Here is a 22,145-nt window from a genome sequence, read left to right as displayed (position 1 = left end):
TTGCACCCTTATTTCATTCCGCGGATTCCTTAAATTTTCGCGGCTCATGATAAGTATATATAAATATATACAGATAAATAAATAAATAATAATGTGGCAAAAATAATATATAAGAAAGTAAGGAGAGAGTATAAAAACTCCGCCCGCAAGTTCTTGGTACGAATCGTCCCTCGCTGACCTCGACTACGGAGAGAACGTCTGAAACCACAAATGTATAATTTGCCGCTCGCGAATGCGTATAATCATCGAATACCAGAAACTATCCTATTCATTATTTCGTTTCTCTGCGTTTGCTACCAACGTAACAGCATCTACATCAACTTATAACACACACACATACGGACATAGGGATAAAACACATTTATAAGGATATATAAACCAGCAAATGTAGTAAGGATTATAAAAACCGATGAAATCCTGGTGATTATGCTAATATACATACAAAATCACATGCTTTAGATTTTATTTCGGCATACTTTCGTTTGCGAAACAATCATATGTAGCTTTGAATCCACCCTCAATTTTTTTTTTTTTATGGGAGAAGGAATTTTTTGTAGAACTCCAATTAGGAATTTTTTGCTATGAAAAATTTTCTAATTTTTTTTATGAATTTTTAGTAAGAGATCCAATGCCCGATCAGGGAACTAGTACCCGATCACTCATGTATTTGTACATCGATATTTACCAAATTTTACTAAATATCGATATACAAATATATACACAGTAAAAAATATTGTGTTAAAATCAACACAATCTGTGTGTTAGAAACGGTCCACACAATTTTTGTGTTATTTTTCAACACAGACTATTTGTGTTGAATTTCAACACAAAATTTGTGTTAAAATTTAAACACTTTTTTTGTGTTGATGTTAAAGTAACACTTAATAAATGTTGATAATATCGATTTTTATACTAAGTAACACTTTTAAAGTGTTGAAGAGTAAATCGATTAAAAATTTTAAAGTAACACAAAGAATTGTGTTGATTTGACACAAAAAAATCAACACAAAAATTTTAACACGGACCGTTTTTGACACAGATACACAATATTTTTTACTGTGTAGTGATCGAGTACTAGTTCCCGGATCAGGTACGAGGTCTTTTATTTTATTGAAAAAAAAATAATTAAATTTCCATTTAGTTTGAAATCTGCCGATTTCCAACAGTACACTATCGAAAAAATTAAAGACCAGAAAACTCTTATAAATTTTTTAGTGATTTTTGAAAGGCTGTAACTTTGTTAAAAATAATCGTATCGAGATTTAAAAAATAGCATTTTATAGCTTGAAATCTCTAGTTTCGGTGCATTTTTATTAAAATTTTTTAAGAGCTCCGTTTAATGCACAAACACGAGAAATACCGCGAGACAAAAAATTTCTAAATTTTTTTTTTTTTCCGAAGAGCCCACGGACTTTCTATTCAATTATTGATATTTTGAAATCGAACATAATTTTTTTCCAACCCTCCGTAACAAAAAATTCTCATTACAGAAAAATTCACTTTAGAGAAAAAAATTTTCATTTGACTCTTAAACACTGACAAAAAATTTTTTTTAATCTTTCAAAAATTCATAAAAATAAGTTTGACCATATTCTGATACAATAAATTATTATTATTACATTAATTAATGAAGTTGTGAAAAGTGTAATTAAAATTCTATTTAATCACTCAAATTAATTATTTTAACTGTGAAGTTGAAGTTTATTTGTTTGTATGTTGAAATAGAGTCATGAACTGTCGGGCTTGTAAATGTTTGCATACTAAAATTAAAAATATTTATTTCAAGATAAATATTTCGTTTATTAATTAAAACGAATGTATATTGCACCGGTAAAAGTCACACATTTATGTGGATGCGAGTTTAAATTCAAATTTAAAAATATGTTCAGCAGGAACTTAAGTAAAGAGAGGAATTAAATTTTAATTATATGTAATTAAAAAAAAAAAAAAAGTACCGTGGGCTTGTGCAAAATATGAGAAAGATATATTCGTAGAAACATAAGTCATTAGAGAGGTGAATCCGAGAAAACGAGTGTTTATATCGGTTGCCGCAATTATTATCGAATAAAAGAGTCGTTTATAAAACCTGTCTGCAAATGACATGCAATTTTTACAGCCCCCAATTTAGTTGTGTCACAAAAACATAATCCTTATGAGAACTTTAAAACGTACATTACATTTTTACATTTTTGCTCGCTCGTGTAATTTTAAATTCAAAAATCCCCCGGCAGTAAGATAACTTGCGAAAAAAAAAAAAAAAAATGCTTAAAACATTTATCATCAATTTGCGACTTTTCGAGTAAATAAATTTTTTTTCACGAGTTTCTATCGGGCCTGACAGCTAGAGACGAAGGTGAAGTCATTAGAGTATCGGGGAGCAATTTTTGCCATCAGTTATACGTATTAGAGACACGCACCAAAAATTATCTTTCGCAATTCAGTATACTTTTTATAAATTATTATAATTATTCATTTTTCATCAATCCGACGCGTACGGTCACGTCGAAATTAAAAATTTTGTTTAGGCGAATCCGGGCCAAGATCGGATCACATTTTTTAAGATAAATGTTTTTTTTTTTTGGACAAATATCATTAGTTACGGTTTGTAAAGAAGGGGAGGGGGTAAGTTGGTCAGCACGAATACTGCGGTTGCCTTTAATTTTTTTCAAGGTTTGATATCTGAACTATTTTACTGAAGATTGAAAAAAATTGAAGCAGGAACAACAAACAAATAAAAAAAAAAAAATTGGTACCGACTGATAATCTGTTGACAACCTAGTCTGAGCGTGGGCGCGAGTAATAAAAATTTTTCACGAGCACCAGAGTAAAAAATAACTCGGCAGTAAAAAAAGTTGTGGATTAAAGGAAAAAATAATTTCGTTGGCTGTTTCACAACCGAGACAATTAAATTTTTTTAGCGTCAATAATTTAGAAGCACGATAAAATACATCGTTGTTTGTGCGGCAATTGCCCTTGTCCATTGTCTCGAGACAAAAGAAAGCGACACGGGATCGGATCAGCAAATATACAGCCAGTGTACAGGTATATAAAATAAAGTGTACCGCGAGAGTGAGAGCGAGTGCGAGCGCGAGCGCGAGAAAGGTAAAGGTCCGGGTGGCGACGGGGGAACAACGCCAAGAAAGACGAGAGCCAGAGTGAGAGCACGAGGTCCAGAGGGTGGAATATAAGCGGACTCTGACACGCGATGCCTGCCTCGAGGGAGCAATCACTTGGCGGCCGCGGGGGCGGCCCGAGACCCCCTTAAAGGCTTAGAGCAACCTGCCAGCCAGTTCCCGGGCTCTCAGCTGCCCAGAGTGCTCTTGAATGCCAGCTTAACAACTGAAAACAACCAGCCAACCAAAAAAAATTACAAGAACCCAACAAGAACGCAAACTAAATAAATCTGAGACTGGTGCAATCAGTGTCAGTCCCTACCATTGGGGGGGAGGTGGGGGTGAGACAATTGTCGCAGACTCACGTTGATCAATTGCTGGATCATTTAATGGACCTGCTGGATGTCAAGCTCCGAAATGATTCGGAAATATTTGAGACGGTATTGGATTTGCTGGATGATATGCACCCGCGGCAGCTCGCGGGTTTAAGTATGTAAATGAGACCGTAGAACGTATCGTCTCGGTTCAATAGACCTTCGACCCTTGGGTCCAGATAATTTGTTTACGAGCAACGCACGCGGGCTATCCCTCTGCTGATCGGCATGGGCCCTGGGGCACCCCTCGGTCAGCATTAAACCCAGCAATAAGAGCCACGCAAGTAAGGACAGCACCAAGACAAAGTCTTATTGAGGAGCAACGAGTAAGAGGCAAGAGTTAAGAGATGAGAGGAGAGACGCGAGAGGATCCTCGTATCGTGCTCGGAGAAAAGGCCCTGGCATTTCTTAGGCAGATTATCCTGGGGCTCAAACCAACAGAAAAAGACCAAGAGGAGAGTAAGAATAAGAAGAAGAAAGAGGAGATGGAGGAGAGGAAGAGGGAGAAGAAGAGCTGATGTTGATGCCAGTCGCGCGCGACCAAGACAGCACAAGATCCTCTTCTCGCTGCTATACGATTTACATACGATTACCGTAAGAATACGTGGATAGAGGATACACCGAGGAAGGCACGCACACCCACGCTATGAGGGGAGAAGTATAAGGCAAGAATGCCGATGGTTTTACCTTTTGTTGCCTCGGGACCCGAATCAGCCAGGAGAGGTATCCGCTCGGCGAAGGTGGAGGTGGAGGTGGTTCATGTACCAAACGAAACTCACGCGAGAGAACAAGAGTTTGCTGATGTTGGATGCATGTAGGATGTTGGTCTGGTCTGGATTTCAGTCCTCGGGCTGTCGGGATGTCGATGAGCGGCAGTCGGCGTGGGCCGCTCAGTAGGTTCCTGGCACCCTGAAGAAGCCTACTTCCTCCAGGCGACCATGAGAAAACAATGGTCCTTGATGTTTTACCTAGCTTTTTTTTATCACCCTTTTCATCTGGAATTATTCACTTTCATGCTGGATGTTTGCTGCGCAGCAAAATCTCCTCGGAAACTCTTCGAATTCAGATGGACTAATTGGTTATTTGTTTGTTGATCAAGGAGCCGGAAAAAGCTCGGATGAGAAAAACAAAGAACGAGCTCGGGTACAAAAGGAGGTCCAGAGGACGGGCCGCATAGTCCAGGACGAGGCCCCAGGACGCCTCCATCGGAGGCAGAGAGGGATCGTAACCAGTGTACGGTTGAGATTCAATTGCAATAAAAGCACCGAGTCTGCAATATTAAACCCAGTAGAGGGAGAGCCGGGGTCTGGTAGGTCGAGCCACCGCACGAGTTACGTATCAAGAATTCGCCACGGGCGTGGCCAGATAGCGTACGATGCATCTCCACGTAATTTTTTATTCAAAGTTTTTTCTTTTAAGAAATATTATTCCCTCTTATTGGTCTCTCCTCCACCACCTTCACCTCCTTCGCAATAGCCGTCGAGCGTTTAGGAGCACGCAATTACGGAATTCCTGAGGCCGAGTTGCCTTGAGGACCTCCAAAATATCTCGCAAACGTCTCATCTCCAACTCTTTCTCTTTACTCTTCTTGCATGGTTCCTTCGTCTCGTTCTCCTCTTCCCCGAGCCCTTTCTCTCTTTCTCTTGCTCGGCTGTCGGTTTCTGCCGTCATAACCCTCAAAAGTAACTCCGCTTACGCTGGCTGTTTCACCTCGTGAATCAGATACACAGGTATCTCCAAAGCATAATATATTACCACACGGGTGAGCCGTGTTGGGGTTTCTCTGCCTCCTTTCGTTGAGCCTCGGGACATGCGGGTGTATAATCTTTTACCGGTTCGAGAGAGAGCCTTTTGGGGCCCCAATTACAGGGCCAGTACCACCGAACCAACGGACCAACGCCTCCACCTCACTCTCCTTATTCAAGCATTGCTCTGAGCAACAATAACAACAACAAACCCACCGGCCACCAGCACCAACTTTCCGATAAATTCCTCGGTAATTCCGCAAAAAGCTAAACTACATCACCGTCATCAGCAGCCACGATCCCTATTCCCGGATTCAAAACATCCCAATAACTCTCCTGATTCTCCGGCAATAGTCCAGCAGCTTCACTTGGGCAAATGACTCCACCCGCTGACGGTCGTTTCTCCAGCGAGAACAAAAAAAAAAACCAACCCGAGACTCTTACTAACGGAGAGGTAAGGCAACGATGCCCAAAGGGGACGCTTGGACTTATGGACCAGGTTGGATGTACGCCGCCTCGAAATTACAACAACGAGCTGGAGCTCCATACTATGGTTGTTTTGTTTTGCTCCTCTGCTGCTACCCCGAGCCAATAATATATACACGTATAAATATAAATATAAATGTAAGACACACTGTCATTGTTATTAATTATCGCGGAGATAATTCCACGGGATGGAGCGGCGAATAAATTTATAATAGACTCCGAGTTAAGCCCAGAGCTCGAGGAACGCGAGACCGAGAGCCAGTGGTCAGTGCAGTATGACATGGACAAAATGGAGCGAATAAATTTTTTTCATTGATGGGTGGTCGCGTGTTGCATATCCTGATGCCACATCCTGCAGAGGATTTGAGGGGGAGTCCGCGCCCGACGGATCCATATATATATTTGTATATAAATGTACCTAGTCTGCTGGCTGGAGAGCTAAAAGGTACGGATAGCAGTCTTGGAAGTTTGCCGGGAGGCTGTAAGATTTCTCGGACACATAATTAGCCAACATCTATCAGCCCGCAGCTACGGTTCAGCTCAGATATGTGCTGGTCCTCATTGTGCATTAAACGTTACGATGGATACTCTTGCTATCAACCGCTTATCGTATTCTATGAATTTGATTAGCGCATTAGTCTTGATAGCAAACAGCAATTACGGGATTTAAATTAGGATTAATATCATACGGGAATAAGATACCGAGAGAAGGAGCCGAGGCTCGGGGAATCGCTCTGGTTCGAGACACCTGCCAAAAGATTTCGCATTAACTCGGAACAAAAACTAGCCAACCGGTCGCCCGAGGTGACGAGGATTCGATTCAGCATACTAATGCCCCGATGCGTTCTGGATAAAGATTTAAAAGTAACTGGTAACTGGTAACTGGGAAATCGCTTAGCATAATTCAACGCATAAACCATACCCTGGGCTATAACTACTGCAGCTGGCCTAAATCCCACGCATTTAATGATCCTGCTTGTTGTTATTATCAAGCGAAACTCTCCATGCCCATGACAAAATCCCGCATCCTTTAACACGTCTGCCCTCGGGACAATTGCTTAGAATTCAAATCCACTTGCTCCGAGTGTTTAAATCATTTTATACCCGAGTTTTCAATTGACCAAATTTCGAAATTATGACTCTGCAGCGGAGCTAAGGTTGTATTAAGTTTTATGCCCAGTATTTTTTGCAGCACCTCGAAGACGGACGTTAATTCCTGACGCAAAATCACGGTAATTGGCCCGTGCTTGGTTGTGAACAGGCTCGTAGTCGTGAAAGAGTAGGAGGGGCCGCCGTAAATCGACCGAGGCATTTGATTACTTAATTATTTAATCGTGCACATGGGCGCGAACAAGACACCGCTCATGATGCCCATGTTCATAACAACAATTGACGGCCAAAAATAACCCGGATAATTAACAAAAAAAAGATAAATTATATCCGAAAATATTTCGCAATTTTAATGGATTTTTTTTTTGTTTTGTATCGGTAACAACTCGGTATCGATGTTGGTTTCCTTTTTATCTTGGGCACCCCGTCTGGACACGTGCCGGCGCGTGCCCTTACTCGAAAAAAAATATCAGCAGGGACTTTTTTAGGTTCTGCCGACGATATTCTATTAAAGTTACTCATAGCTCGGCTGAAAATAATTAGCCATCAGTTTTGGGTTTCTCGGATTCGTGACGCGTTAGCTCGGGAGTTCAGTCGACAAAATTTTTTTTTCATTTAAATTTCGCGGGAAAAAAAAAAAATAAATAAAATGCAATTATTGATTTAATTAATGGACTAAGTGTAGGCTTGAAGAAATTGGTGTATAGCTTTGGGGGACGTTGAGGAGTTGATTGAAACGTTGAGGCAAAAATAACCCAATTTGGGTGGGTCCGTTATTACGGCGTATTAATTATTATTATAGAGATCCTCGTGATGCTGAGTACGAGCATGGATGTGGTGGCAAATTTATTATTGCGCGGATTCTATTATTGGGAAAAATAAGAGCCGCGTATTTATCATGTATGGACGGAGATGGTATTGATTAAATATATGTGTGTGTGTGCTGAAGTTGTGTTTATGCGGAGTATGTAAATAATCAATTGAAATGCACACCGGCAATTTAACTATTCTACTACCGATAATTCGTTGTTTTGCTGGAGGCGGTGTGTCCACAGTCGATTAATCTGTTTCGAGCGCATCTCAATGACGAAGCGACGTTCACATTAATCATTATCGCGTCTATCTCCGGTCTCGCGTCCGCGTCCGCGTCGAGTTCAACTTTTTTTGGGGGTTGTTGAATGGTTAAATATTTTTACTTCTTTTTTATTAAATTTGTTATTGTAATTAATTTTATTCAGACACAAGGCCTGGGAGTTTTACATATTTATGTGACAAAATGATTTTTAAATAAATAATTTATTGTTTTAGTCAATCAAATTTTTTTTTTACACTGTAAAAAATCACCGGGGTAAGTCCAAACGGTGTAGGTGTTAAAATTACCCCCGAAAGCGGTGTGAAAATAACGCCACCACCGGTGTAAATATTCTGTACCGGTGTTAAAATAACGCCGAAACCGGTGTAAATATTCTAGACCGGTGTTAAAATAACGCCGCCGCTGGTGTAGATATTCTTTATCGGTGTTAAAATATTTTACTTTGTGAATATTTTTACTTACTCGATCACTATACTTGTGAATAAATTTTATTTTTTATTAATTTTCATAAAGAACTGACATTTTTTGTGTTTTATAATCTTTAAAGTTAATAATCCAAGCGGACGCAATTTACCCTGCTTTTACACCGGTTATCCCGTTTTTACACCGATGTTACTCCGTTTTTACACCGGTTACCCCGCCTTTACACCGATTTTACTCCACTTTTACACCGGTTACCCCGCCTTTACACCGATTTTACTCCGCTTTTACACCGGTTACCCCGATTTAACACCGGTATTTTTAACACCGGTGTAATTTTATTTTAACACAGAGCGGAGTTAAAATGAGTCCATTTTTAACACCGCTCTTTTTACAGTGTACTAATTTCGAGTAATTAATTTTTTTTTAAATTAGGATCAAAAATATTACTTTAGGACAATAATTAATTTCTGCTAATTATTTTTGCGCGACTAATGATGCGAAGAATCTGAGTGTGCTTTGCGATTGAAAAATTTTTTTTAATTTAAAAAATTTGAAGTAAAAACAAGAAAAATTCAGGATTGAAAAATTTTTTTCGATACAATTATCATGAGAAAAATTAATAAAAAAAAAAATAAAAAAAAGTTGACTAGTAAATAAAATAATATAAATGTTTTGGCACATCAGTCATACTTAAGAAAGGCAGAAAGACTTGAAGTAGTTGAAGCTCCGCGGGGATTCACGACCCCCGTGGAGTCCACACGACTTCTGTGAGCCTCCGTTTCCAGTCGCCCAACCAACAGTAATCTCAAATTTTCACTCAACTCAATTCCTCTTGCCCTGAATTTCAATACTTAGACAATTCAAATCCCAGCACCGATTATACTCCGGAGCTAAATAACTTCCAATTGGCTAAAACGCGTAATCGTGACAGTCGGCTCGAAATCAGACGGTCAGCTCGCCCGAGCTAATTCACTCATGCACTCCGATACGAGGCCTGTAATTAACCGGTAGCTTTTAACTCGCGAGTATAAACCAGCAGGAGCGTTGTTAAGCTGACCAGCGTTTATTGGCCGGTTATATTGGTTATTTTTTTCACAGAGGACCGGGCCCGGGCCCGCCTCCGGCTTCTGCTCGCGGGCAAACCGGAAAACCCAAGTTTTAGATTATTTTCTGTGTTATTTTATTTTGAGTTTACTTATGCTCGCGTGCCTTCTCGCGTGCTACTTTCAATCATTGTCTTGCCTCGACTATTTTTACTCTTTTTCCTATTCACGTTATCGAGTTATCTTCATTGTCCTTTTTTTCTTCAGCTCTCGTGCTTTGTTTAGCACTCTCACGTTACGTTATTTAGTAGGATGTCGATCCACGTGCTGGTCACGCGGCGACCGTCGCATTATTGCCGCCGCTAAGTGTTATGTGTTGAAGAATATAATTAAGATTTAAAATATTAAATTAACAATTGCTCGCTAGCAGGAGTATCATGCTCTTGAATATTCATTTCAGTATATGTATATTTATATATATGAGCAGTCTCGATACTTGAAAGATCGGTTTTTATTATTTAAGCTCTTGAGTGAGTAACAGTATCATGATTTTATGCGGCACGTGTCCACTTTGCCATTTTTACTTCATCTTTATTTAAAGAATCTACAAATTTTTTTTTTTTTTTGATAAATTAATTATCAATTTTTTAATTCAAAATTTTTAAAAATCGCGGGCAAATATTTTGAAGTTATAAATTAATACCGCAATAAAAAGTGATATAAATAAATAAAAGTATAAAACTCATTAGCGAAAAATTCCCAAGTGATTTATCGTAGATGTCGCTGCGAAAAAAAATGATACAATGTACCTTGTATCGATATGAAATTTTGGTTAATTCAAAATATAACGTTTTTTTTATTACCTTATTAAACAATCTTAATATTAAAACTCTATCGTCTTTTTAATTTTGTTTCCGATCCCGTCTGCTGGCTCGCCCGTTAAACGACTCGTTAATTGTATTTTTAGGGCTCCCGCGACCGACTCGAGTAATTTACTGGCTAGTTCGTTTGGTTAACAGACCGATAGCACATTCACAGACACCCTCGTTAAAATAAAACAACAAACTGCTTTACAATAATTCATTTTATAAGACCGAAACTTTGAATACTCGACTCCAATATCTCTGAATAAAATTTCATATTTCACCGGTGATCGGTTCCTAATTTTAATTACTGCATATATATACTTATATAGCGTATATATAAACTAGGGTTCGAAAAAAATTTCAATTTTTTACAAAAATTGAGAATTTCAAAATTTTCCGATATTTACATTTTTGGAGAAATTTTCCGGTTATTTATTTTACCAGCAAAATTTACCGTAGTAAAAATAAAGAATTTTTCAAATATTTCTAAAATTTCCAAAATTTTTCTAAAATTTCCAAAATTACTGAGCGATCTCTTACTCAAATTTTTGAGTTTAAACTTGGGATTTTTTTTTTTCTTACACTGAGAAAAAAAAAATACTTTTATCAAGAATATTTACTTGATACAAGAACATATATTCTTGATAATTTTCAAGGATATATAATTTTGTCTCAAGAATTCGTACACAGAAAAAAAGAATTTCTCGGCGCAAGAAATATTTTGTATTACGAATTGAAGACAAAAATTTTTCTTGGCTCAATAATTTTTTTCTCGTCTAAAAAATTTTTTTCTTGTTCCAAGAAAATTTTATCTTACCCCAAGGAAAGTTGTGTTTTCACTTTATAATACATAAAATTTTTTGGGTCAAGTAAAAATTTTCTTAGAACAAGAAAACATTTTTTGCGCCAAGAAATCCTTTTTTTCTGTGTAGAATTGAAGGAAATAATTTTTATTTAATTCAAGTAAAGCTATTCTTTTGTTTACTCATAATATAATATCAAATTCATATGATAAAAAAAAAAAATTTGATGCTCTTTTCTCAAGAAATTGATAATTAATAATGATACACAGAAAAAAAGAATTTCTCGGCGCAAGAAATATTTTGTAGTATGAATTGAAGACAAAAATTTTTCTTGGCTCAAGAATTTTTTTCTCGTCTAAAAAATTTTTTTCTTGTTCCAAGAAAATTTTATCTTACTCCAAGAAAAGTTTTGTTTTCACTTTATAATACAAAAAATTTCTTGGGTCAAGTAAAAATTTTCTTAGAACAAGAAAAAATTTTTTGCGCCAAGAAATCCTTTTTTTCTGTGTATAATAAATATTTTGAACGGATTTCTTAAACCAAGAAATTCTTGTTTGGACACTAGTATTTTTTTTTCTTAGACTAATTTTTCAAAGAGTGAACGCGAAAAAAATCTAACAAAATAATAAGGAAAAATAAGCAATAAACGATAATATAGTTCACGGATGTATGAATTTATTTAGACTGAGACCCGAAAATAATAAATCTCGACTCGGAGATTATTAAAACTGAAACCGCGTTGGCTCTTATTCATTTTATTTATTTTCTTTTTGCCGCATCAATGTTATACGGCCTTAACATTATATACATATACATATATATGTATAGCAATAAAGGTATACTATAGTGTGGTTGTACAGGTGATGCAGAGAATAAGAAAAACAAAACGCATTACCGTTCCTTAATGAAGCTGAGTCGAGGGCTGCAGCCGGACGCCGGGCAACCAAAGCGCGAATGGAAACGAATCAACGGACAGACGAATGAACTCGACGAATAGACTGACGTACAGAACTAATTGGAGCCACGAGATATTGGACCGAAAATGAGGTCCACAGACTAGTCGTAAAAAAAAAATAAAAATATTAATTCTGACTTCGGGATACTGCGGGTCGATAAAAACGGCCCAGATGCTTACAAAATGTCAAGCTCGTGACCAACTAAAATTCATATAAATATTATACATGTATATATATTGTATAATAGTATGTAGGCGGCCTGGATGATGATATTAATGGGCATTTTTTACTGGATCATAATTATAGTCATCTTGGGTTACGACTAATGCGAATTAGCATGTTTTTATGTTTTTAAATCCAACCTTGTATCATTATCAAATTATGTTGATGATTATAATCATGTTAGAAAAGCGTCTACGACTACGCCTCTAGACGTTTATGATCCAGGATCACAACAAAATCTTGCAGTCATGGTGTCCTTTGACTTTTTTTTTATTTTCGATACACGATCTTTTGTGGTTCGGAGTATCGATTTAGCGATCGCTGATAAGCAAATCATTTTTTTTTCCTAAGATATTTTTATAATTAATTTTACCGCGATTTGAATAAATTTATATAAAATTTAGTTTTTAATCCCACGCTGGACTAAATCAATGACAATAAAACTTATTTGGAGTTGAAATTTTGAAGACTGAATTTTAAAAAAATTTTTAGATTTAGATTTAGATTTAGATTTAGACAGAGTGTGTAGTTTGTGATTTTAAAAACATAGTCTTCGATTTTACGAATGACTAAACGTTAAACTGAAGAGCCCTTGTGAATCTGGCAAAGCGTGGACTATCCTGTTACGCGATCTCCCCGTTTTGCCAATCAAAATTCAAATCACACTTTTGCGAGTTGAACATAAAATCAATAATCCTCTTATATATATTGCTGTGGCTGTGCCGATGCCAATGCCAAGCTAGACTCCCTTTTTAAAAACCAAAACTGAAAGTAAAAGTAAAAAAATAAATAAATAAAGTAATAAAAATGACGGTGGAATAATTAAGTAAAAATGTAGCTTATAAATGGTTTTTCGATATTGCTTTGGCGATGAGCTGCAGATGAACATACGCGCTGGACATGGGTTACCGCGGTTCATTTGAATAAGTTAAGGGTCTCTCTGACTCGGACTCGTGTAAGATTCTAAGAGTGGCTCACCGGGTCCATTACAGCTGGGCAAAAGCGGCTAATTACCTGCCTGACGTGAGTTATAAACCCCTTCTACATTTCTCGACGTACATATAACACACACACGCACACACGCGCTCACATACGCAACCCGACTCGCTATACTTTTTCAACCCGATCTAAATTTTTACAACCAAGCTTTTCAACGGCTGATTGCTTTGATCACATTCCTATCTTCATATTCTCTAAGACCACCAACATATATTTTTATATATTTCTTTTTAATAATAATTATTATTATAATGAGAAAATTTAATCTTATAAACTGCCAGCAATTTCGCTAAATATGTGAGATAAATGTACATCATATATGGTCATTGGAAAGGTAATCAAGTTCCCTACAACTTTTGTTTCAATAAAAATTCCTGTAGGATGAGCTTTTGAAAAGTTACAGCCGTTTGAAAAATTATTTAAACAATTTAACAAAATTCATAACTTTTTTTGGAGTAAAATGGCTGTATCTTTTGAACCAGCGATTCTACGGTATTTTTTATTGAGACAAAATTTGTAGGAAATTAAATTTTCTACAACTTTGATTCTTATAAAAAATACCGTAGAATCGATTGCCTAAAAGTTACGGTCTTTTGAAGTCATTTTATAAAGACCGAAGTTACCTCCAGTTGTAACTGTCAAAAAAAAATTCTTAATAAATAAATAATAGCAATATTTATCATATAAAAAAATGTTATTACATTTTTATTACTCAGTCTTAAAAAGTCCTGAGGACTAATTCTGACAGTTGTAATTTTGTAATAAACGATCTCAAGTCCCGGGCAGCAAATTAATCTAGTTTGTCATGACGTGGGCGGGTTTACATCAAAGTGCCGCTAATGATAAAAAGGCCGGACTTCTTATTTGTCAATGAAATAAAGTCTCAGTCATGTTGGTGACGAATTTATAAATATTAATCAACACCACTAATTACTACATAAAAAAAAAATTAAAAAATCCTAATCGCTCATCAAAAATTATTTATTACATATTTATATATTTATATATATATGTAATAATTACATCGTGCCCATTGGGTCTCAAAAGATTTGCCCGCGATGCCCATACGTGTAAAGATTTTTTTTCTATTACTCCAGTGCAGTCTAGAGTCTAGAGACCAGAGATCAGAGCAGAGTCCAGAGTGCAAAGAAAGCAAAAACACCCGAGGGACTTGTAAATGGTTTGTGTGCTGGGTTATGACGTGGATATAACCGCTTTACTTGACAAGATAGACCGAGACTGGACTAGGGTAAGGAGCCAGTCTATTTCATGGTTAATTTCACAAATCCCATTTTCATCAGCTCCTGCGGTGACATTCTCTATCCTCTATCCTTTATACTCTAGTTCAATTTAACCCTGTGCAACATAAACATGGATCACAACTAGAGCTCTCACTTCTATGTACCCTTTTTCATTTCTCTCATGTTTGTTTTACTGTTACTTAATATTTAATGACGTAATGTACGAGCTTTTGTGCCGAGTCCTTGTCGCTGAGTGCGCAGAAAATTTTTTTTTCTACCCTGGTCTTTGCTTGTCTAGTGTTAGGATCTTTTCAAAATATTTAGATAAATGAAAATGTTGAGGCAAATGTTTGCTCAACACTAGACATGTTACTATTTTTTTTTTTTTTTGCATAATTTTAAAGTCAGTAATAATTTTTTTCATGATTCTGAAGTTAACAATCAGCAATTTTCGGATTTTTTTTTCAACAAGTAAATTACAAAAAAAAAAAAAAAAATTTGCACATGTAGAAAATTTAAAAAACTATCGGTGCAATTTTTTTGAATTTTTTTTTTTATGATTTGTCGTTTTTAAAAAAATCTAAAAATTATTAGACGTCTGCTAACTTCAGTATCATTTTTTTTCTGATCAAAAATTATAATTTTTAAAAATGTATTTTACTTTTGTTATAAAAAAAATTTTTTCCGTCTGCTTTCAATATTTTCCATGAAAAAAAAAAAAAAAATATGCACATGTAGAAAATTTAAAAAACTATCGGTGCAATTTTTTTGAATATTTTTTTTTTATGATTTGTCGTTTTTAAAAAAATCTAAAAATTATTAGACGTCTGCTAACTTCACTATCATTTTTTTTCTTATCAAAAATAATAATTTTTAAAAATGTATTTTACTTTTGTTATAAAATAAAAATTTTTCCGTCTGCTTTCAATATTTTCCATGAAAAAAAAAAAAAAAAATATGCACATGTAGAAAATTTAAAAAACTATCGGTGCAATTTTTTGAATATTTTTTTTTGTGATTTGTCGTTTTTAAAAAAATCTAAAAATTATTAGACGTCTGCTAACTTCAGTATTATTTTTTTTCTTATCAAAAATAATAATTTTTAAAAATGAATTCTACTTTTGTTATAAAAAAAATTTTTTCCGTCCGCTTTCAATATTTTCCATAAAAAAAAAATTTCAAAATTAAAAACCAATGAAACAATAAAGTAAAACTTTCTCGCATATACAGCGGACACTAAATAGAATTTGTCTGTTGAATAATTGAAGAATGTGCGCCAACACTCCGGCACAAAGTACCTTCTCGTCTATTGTATCGAGTGGGTTGAATAGAGCGTAGCCGCTGTATCACGTCCCAGCAATGGACCAGCAAACCTCCTGTATTGTCATTCGGTTTAAACAACCAGTTCGCTATTATATACATATATGTACATATAATACCCACATTGAGTGCATACCCCACCTTCACGGTCCTATCACACGCGAAATCTGTCGCATTAAATAATTTATTCACTCTCTAGCTCCTGGTTCCTGCCTCCTGCCTTCTTTATTCTGTCTCCTGCCTCTTCATCTCTCAACTCAACTCAAGTCTCCTCTACTCCACTTGCCGACTATTTTTACTTAACATTTAAAATGAAAAGTTTAAATAAAAAAAGTCCATTAGAATATAAATGGAAAAATAATTTAAAAGTACGATTGATGTCAATACACATAACGATAGTTATTTCAAACCATAATTAAATTCAAACGCAATTTGTCGTCCCCTAATATTTTTGGCTCGCTCAACTTGTCGTATATCTGGCGAGCCGTATCAAAGAGGAGTATTTCCCTAGCAAACCATCACGCGATTACACTAATTCAGGTATCATTTATTTTGCGTTCACCCTTCTTCGAAGGCTCATCACTCGGCGAGCTCCGTCCCTTATTATTTTACAGTCCTGGTTTAAGGATACTGGGGACAGAGAGAGAGAGGCCAGAATTTAGAGCCTTAACCCCGTGTAACTTTGAAGTGCGGTTGGTTTTTGATGTTGCCACCAACTGTTCCCCCTTTTTCTTTTCTTAATCTCTATATGCCATGCAAAATAGGAGACTGTGAATCACCTATTAGAGATATAGTTGAAACTGTTGCATTCATTTTAATTTTGGTACGAGTCTTTAAACACGATTTACAATACAAATTTAGGGATTATCTTTCATCTTTTATTTCATCAAATTTCGATAGATTTTTTTTAAATTGAATTTTTTTTTTTTGGTTAAATCTTTTCAATAATTATTTTAATTTGAAAAAATTTTATGAAAGTTTTTCATTCGAAATTTCCGAAATTTAAATAATTTTAGGAATAAAACAGAGTTAGAAAGCGGAAATGTGTGTGAGTGTTACAAAATCAGAGCAAGCGAAACAAAGTTACAAACCCACATTAAATTCAATTGTCGATTTCGAGTGCGAAGGACTTTGTGTTAAAGGCACACTAAATTTTGGGAGTGCGCTCATGGAAAATCATTTTGACTTTAGATTTTCTTTGTTGCGACCCTCAGACTTATGGATACTCGAGATTTATCAGCCTCACGTTCTACCCTTGGAGATTTAAAGCGTCTTTGTATCTATGTATCTATATATGTATGTATTATTTTTTGTGCGAACGAGTCAAGGCAGAAAAACGCTCGATAGGGAGAAATATTTGCACATTTTCCAATAAAGTATCGGTCGCGTGTCAGTGGTGAGTGCACGGTTATGTCTTTGCTTGAAATAACAAGGGTTAACATCTCCTCGAAATTAATACTTTCATCTAACTCTGGCTTGTCGTAATAACAATGAACCTATTGAACTTTTTCTGTTTTTGTTTATTTACTGAGTTACATTTTTTAATAACTCTTTATTAATAAAAGTTTGTTTACTTGGTCACTAAAACTTATTTATTGGGGATTCCTTGCACAATACGAAAAAAATGTATGAATATAAATTTGTGCAGAATTTAATTTTCTATAAAAAAGTTTAAATACATTTTTCCGTATCTTTGATATTTGAGCCAGAACTTCAAATAGCAAATAAAATTTTTAATTTCAAATTTATCTATTTTCAAATTCTGGTACTCCAAATAGCGATTCCAGCCAAACTATTGAAGATACAGAAAAATTGTAAGAAATCAAAGTTGTAGAGCGTAAAATTTCCTACAAATTTCTGTCTAAAAATTTTTTTCTATTATCAGTAATTCAGCCAAAATAAATAAAACTCCAAAAAAATTCAAGTTGAAATTTTCAAATTTTATAAATTCATGATTTAAAATTAAAATTCCAGCTAAACTATCAGAGATACGCGAAAAATTAAAGAGACAAAATTTGTAGAGAATTAAATTTCCTACAAAATAAATCCTTACAAATTTTGACCTAATCCCAGTGCAAGTTGGATAAAAATTAAAAAGTTTTTTCCAAACTCCAAAATTTTTCTTCAAAATCAAATTGACCCTAAAAAAAATTAACAACTTTCCAAAATAAACTTATCAATAAAAATAAATCTCACTGTCTCTTGTCTTGAGTCACGAGGTAAACTCTCACGGGTCTCGATAGTTTGATAGCCTCAGTATAAATATTCATGCCGCCATAGACCAGCTCAGAGCCCTCAGAGTACAGAATAGACTAGATGAGAATGTAGTGTACAGTATATATAATATATATACATATATATATACAACAGTATAGTAATATCATAGAGAAAAGCCATAACTCGGCATTATATATATTCATGGCACAGTTGATCCATTTAACGCTGAACGATGTTGACGTCGACGTCGACGTCAGTGATGCGAGCTTTCAATCCATGAACCGCCATCAGGAAAGCAATAATCACTTATGCAAGCTACTCTATCTAGTAGTAGTAGCAACGATTATACTATTATACTATAACCGAATAATCTCAGCTTTATAGTTTTGGATAAAATACCTCAGCAACTATCGAGTTAACTCAACAAAGATTTACTCAATAATAATGTAGTCACAAGACTCCTCTGCATATATGATAATAACAAACTAAACTTTTTGATAAAATATACGGGAGGCAAAATAGGGTATTCCCAAAATTTTATAAAAACAGTTTGTTTTTAAAACATTCCAAAATCACTTTGTAAATATGGGGTAGAGGTAATATGTGGCCACTGCCCCATTTTTGGACAGTTGATACTTTATTTTAATTAATGAAAAGTGTAAAATAAAATTACCATTTCAACAGTGGGATAAAAGTATCTACACTGAAAAAAAGAAATATTTGTCCCAAATAAATCAATTTATTTGTGGCTTTTTTTAAAATATTTCTTAATGACAAATAAATATATTTGATACAACTAATTATGACAGTTGATTCAAATAATTTTATAATTTGACGGAAATATATAATTTATTTGTGGTAAGTAATTGATATATTTGTGGTAAAGATATTAAATTTGTGACAAATAACCTAAAATTTGGCGATACTATACATATATTTGAAGCCCTTATTTATTTGTAGCAATTGGATCATTTCTTTACCACAAATAAATCACCTATTTCACGCAATTAAACTACTCAAATATATTATATCTTTCTCACAATTGAATATTTATTTGGCCATATCCAAATATACGATATTTTTGGCTCAAATAAATCTTAGTTGGCTCAAATAAATCTTTTTTTCAGTGTATAAACGTATTCTGAAAATTGAGTATTTTACAGCGTCTGTTACAAATTATTTTATTTAAATTTTTCAAGTACCCAAAACTGGCCCTAAAGTGGCCAAAAACGGTACTACCCTAATTGAGCATTATTTTGAGTGTTTTTCGTTAAACTTTTTCAAAAATCTAAAGTGTCAGTCCAAAAATGTTCACGACTTTTGTTTTACGGTAAAAACTATTAACAATTTTTCTTCTTCCTTTGCACCCACACGGAAAAAAAATATTAGTAAATATTACTGAGATTCTCGTCAATAGCGCGCCTAGACCGAATCTCAACATATAATTGGAGTAGAACGTAAGAAATTAATAACAGATGCATTTTTTTGACAAGTGTCTTGTAGTTTTTTAAGGTTTAACTAGTAATTTTAAATAGTCAAGCAGTATATTTCAACGATTAACTGTTAATTATAGCAGTTTAAACATCAAAATCATAATTTTACTGATTGAAACGACATTACTTGTTGAACATAACACAAATAATTATAATTTGAACTATAATTATTGTCAATCATTCTTTTCCGTGCAATAAGAAAATAATTAAGAAAAAAAATTTCAATGAATTTGAGTCCTCAAAAACTTCTTATTGTATTTTTTTAAGTACCCCGTTATGACCCACCTTCCTACTTACAGAATATTGAAATTCAAATTTAAAAATAATAATAACATTGATATTTATAAAATAATTTTATTTAATTACCTGCCAGGTGTTTGAATCCAGGGCAAGGTAAGACATATTGAAAGTTCTGTCACTCTTCACTGGAATATCTTGACCGTAAATTGTCAATTTTATTCTCACAAATTACTCTATTATTATTATTATTATTTATTATTTATTATTTTATTTTTTTATTTTTACTATTATCAATTTTTTATATCACAATAAAATGTCACAGCATAATTCACGTGCCAGGTAAATTTGGAACCGTCATTTCCACTTGATTCAATCAATAGAACCTGCAATTAATTATTTTATTTATTAATTGACAGATTGTTGAAAATTTTATTATAAAAAGTATGCGATAAGTGAGAGGAGGAGATAAAAAAACTGAGGACCAAACTAAAGTTAAGTAAAAAAAAAAGGTAAAATAAGGGGTTTAAATTTTTCTGCAAAGTCGAGGCACTTCCTCGGGGCATTTCGTCAACGAAATTTAGTTAACCAAAGTTAAATACGACTCCCAGAGGTGCGACAACTCTGAGTTTTAATTGTAAAAAGTTTTAGTGCACGCAACCGGTAGATAAAACACGCCGCGGTTCATCGTTCCGCGATTTTTTTAGTTTACCTTTTTATTATTATTGTTATTTGTTATTACTGCAAACACATGTAACTAAATACCGCACATTTTTTTTCGTTCGCACTTCGTGGTCATATTTACATTTACCATCGAATATATTTCCTCAAAAATTACAAATTTCGAATAAAAATATTTTTTTTTCCTCAAAGTCCGAGACCGGGATTCGAACCGCGATCCGTCGAGTTGCGGGTCAAGTGTTTGGTGTCTTATTCAATTTAAAAAAAACTTACCTTTGAAAAAATCACAATTATTTACTTTAAAATTCATCAGATCCAAGATCACTTAATTTACAACTCGTGGAAATAAAAAACAAATAATTAAAAATAATAACAACAAAACAACAAACTTAAAAAAAAAAACACCGTAACAAAACCGAGCCCCCAAGAGAGGAGTCAGAGTTAAATTTCGCGTACTTGGTCCATAACTTAGCGAGTGTTAGCCGTAAGTCGGTAATGGAATAGTACGTAATGTCGGCGAATGGCCGTATGCATTCGGAGCGTTGGTCAGTGCAGTAGTACAGTAGTATTAGTATTACTTTGAGGAGCGTCAGACAGCAGCGGTAACCGTGGCAGCAACGGCGGGAGAGTATAAAGGAAGGAAGGAAGGAAGGAAGGAAGTGATTTTGGTATTGTATGGGCCAAAGTGGACCGCACGTGGCGCGTCGCGACGTCGCACTGTGCTTGAGGCGAGAGGCGCCGCGGCGCCCCCGCCGGGGGTGTGGTAACGCCTCCAGTCACATGACGACATTATACCCACCACTGCTCATCCACTAGCTCGAGATGTGTGCATGTACGTAGGCTCTGTGCTCCGTACACACAGCAGCCGCACCGAGCCGGCGCAAACGTTAAATCGCTTCAGACCCCGCGCCCCCAAGTCCATCTTATACCACACCCCCGCCACCAGAGAGTGAGTGAGTTCTCTATATTACTGATATTCTCCATCACACACACACAGGCACACACTTTAAATTCATCTACACACTACGCTGTTATCATCCTCTTCGTTACGTTCATACATGACATGAGTTTCTGCGCATGACCGATCGATTCCCTTTAACTTGGAACACGTCCTGTCCCTCTTCTCTTTACATCAGCAATCAACTGTAGATGCATAGATCCGTTAAAAATATATATATAAATATATATATATATATTTCAATTACTGGATATATTTATTAGTATACATTACAATAATTTTATATTTCTATAATAGCCATGATGGGTTTCTGAGCACAAAATACCTGATATTCTGATAACGATCTGCTGGAGATTGAGATAAGAAAGATGACAGCGCCACCTTGATGCACGCAACTGACAATTTAGCGGTTAGATTAATCAGCATGAGAAAAGATGGATGTCCATTTATTTAATTTGATTTTGAGAAATTTATGAATTTTTTTGTTAGGTTAGGAAAAAATTCTGTATCGGAGTTATGGAGGCATAAATATTGGCGATCGAGATCGGCAGATGGCGTCGTATGATGGAGAGTATGAAAACTTTAGCTCGAGAGCTAGGGATAGAGAGGTCAGACGTTCATCTTCTTGGATAGAAAGTACGGCACCACGCCTATCTTAAGTCGTGACTGGTTTATTGACGATGGTTTTAAATTTTAAATGTGAAACTCGTTGCTTGTGAAAAATATTTTTACTTCTCGTAAATCTGTTATATTAAAATTCGTTAT

The 22,145-nt window shown here is 35.1% G+C and overlaps 1 protein-coding gene across 2 annotated transcripts in view; it reads right to left on the bottom strand.

Annotated features, from left to right (window-relative positions):
- The window catches only part of LOC130673163 (transcription factor AP-2-epsilon), an 87,766-nt gene extending 66,676 nt beyond the window's left edge, over positions 1-21,090 (bottom strand). The window contains exons 1-2 of one of the 2 annotated variants that reach the window (XM_057478101.1): positions 20,696-21,090; positions 19,871-20,127 (exon numbers count right to left, since the gene is read on the bottom strand). Coding sequence is in view for 1 of the 2 variants with exons in the window: in XM_057478104.1 (XP_057334087.1) it covers positions 19,871-19,906 (36 nt within the window). In the remaining variant the exon portion in view is untranslated. The remainder of the gene's footprint in view (positions 1-19,870; positions 20,128-20,695) is intronic. The other variant, XM_057478104.1, reaches the window with a different exon arrangement.
- Positions 21,091-22,145: the final 1,055 nt, after the last annotated feature.

This window comes from Microplitis mediator, chromosome 8 (assembly GCF_029852145.1).
Source record: "Microplitis mediator isolate UGA2020A chromosome 8, iyMicMedi2.1, whole genome shotgun sequence".
In the NCBI taxonomy this organism is placed as follows: domain Eukaryota; kingdom Metazoa; phylum Arthropoda; class Insecta; order Hymenoptera; family Braconidae; genus Microplitis; species Microplitis mediator.
This window is presented reverse-complemented; position numbering and strand designations above follow the sequence as displayed.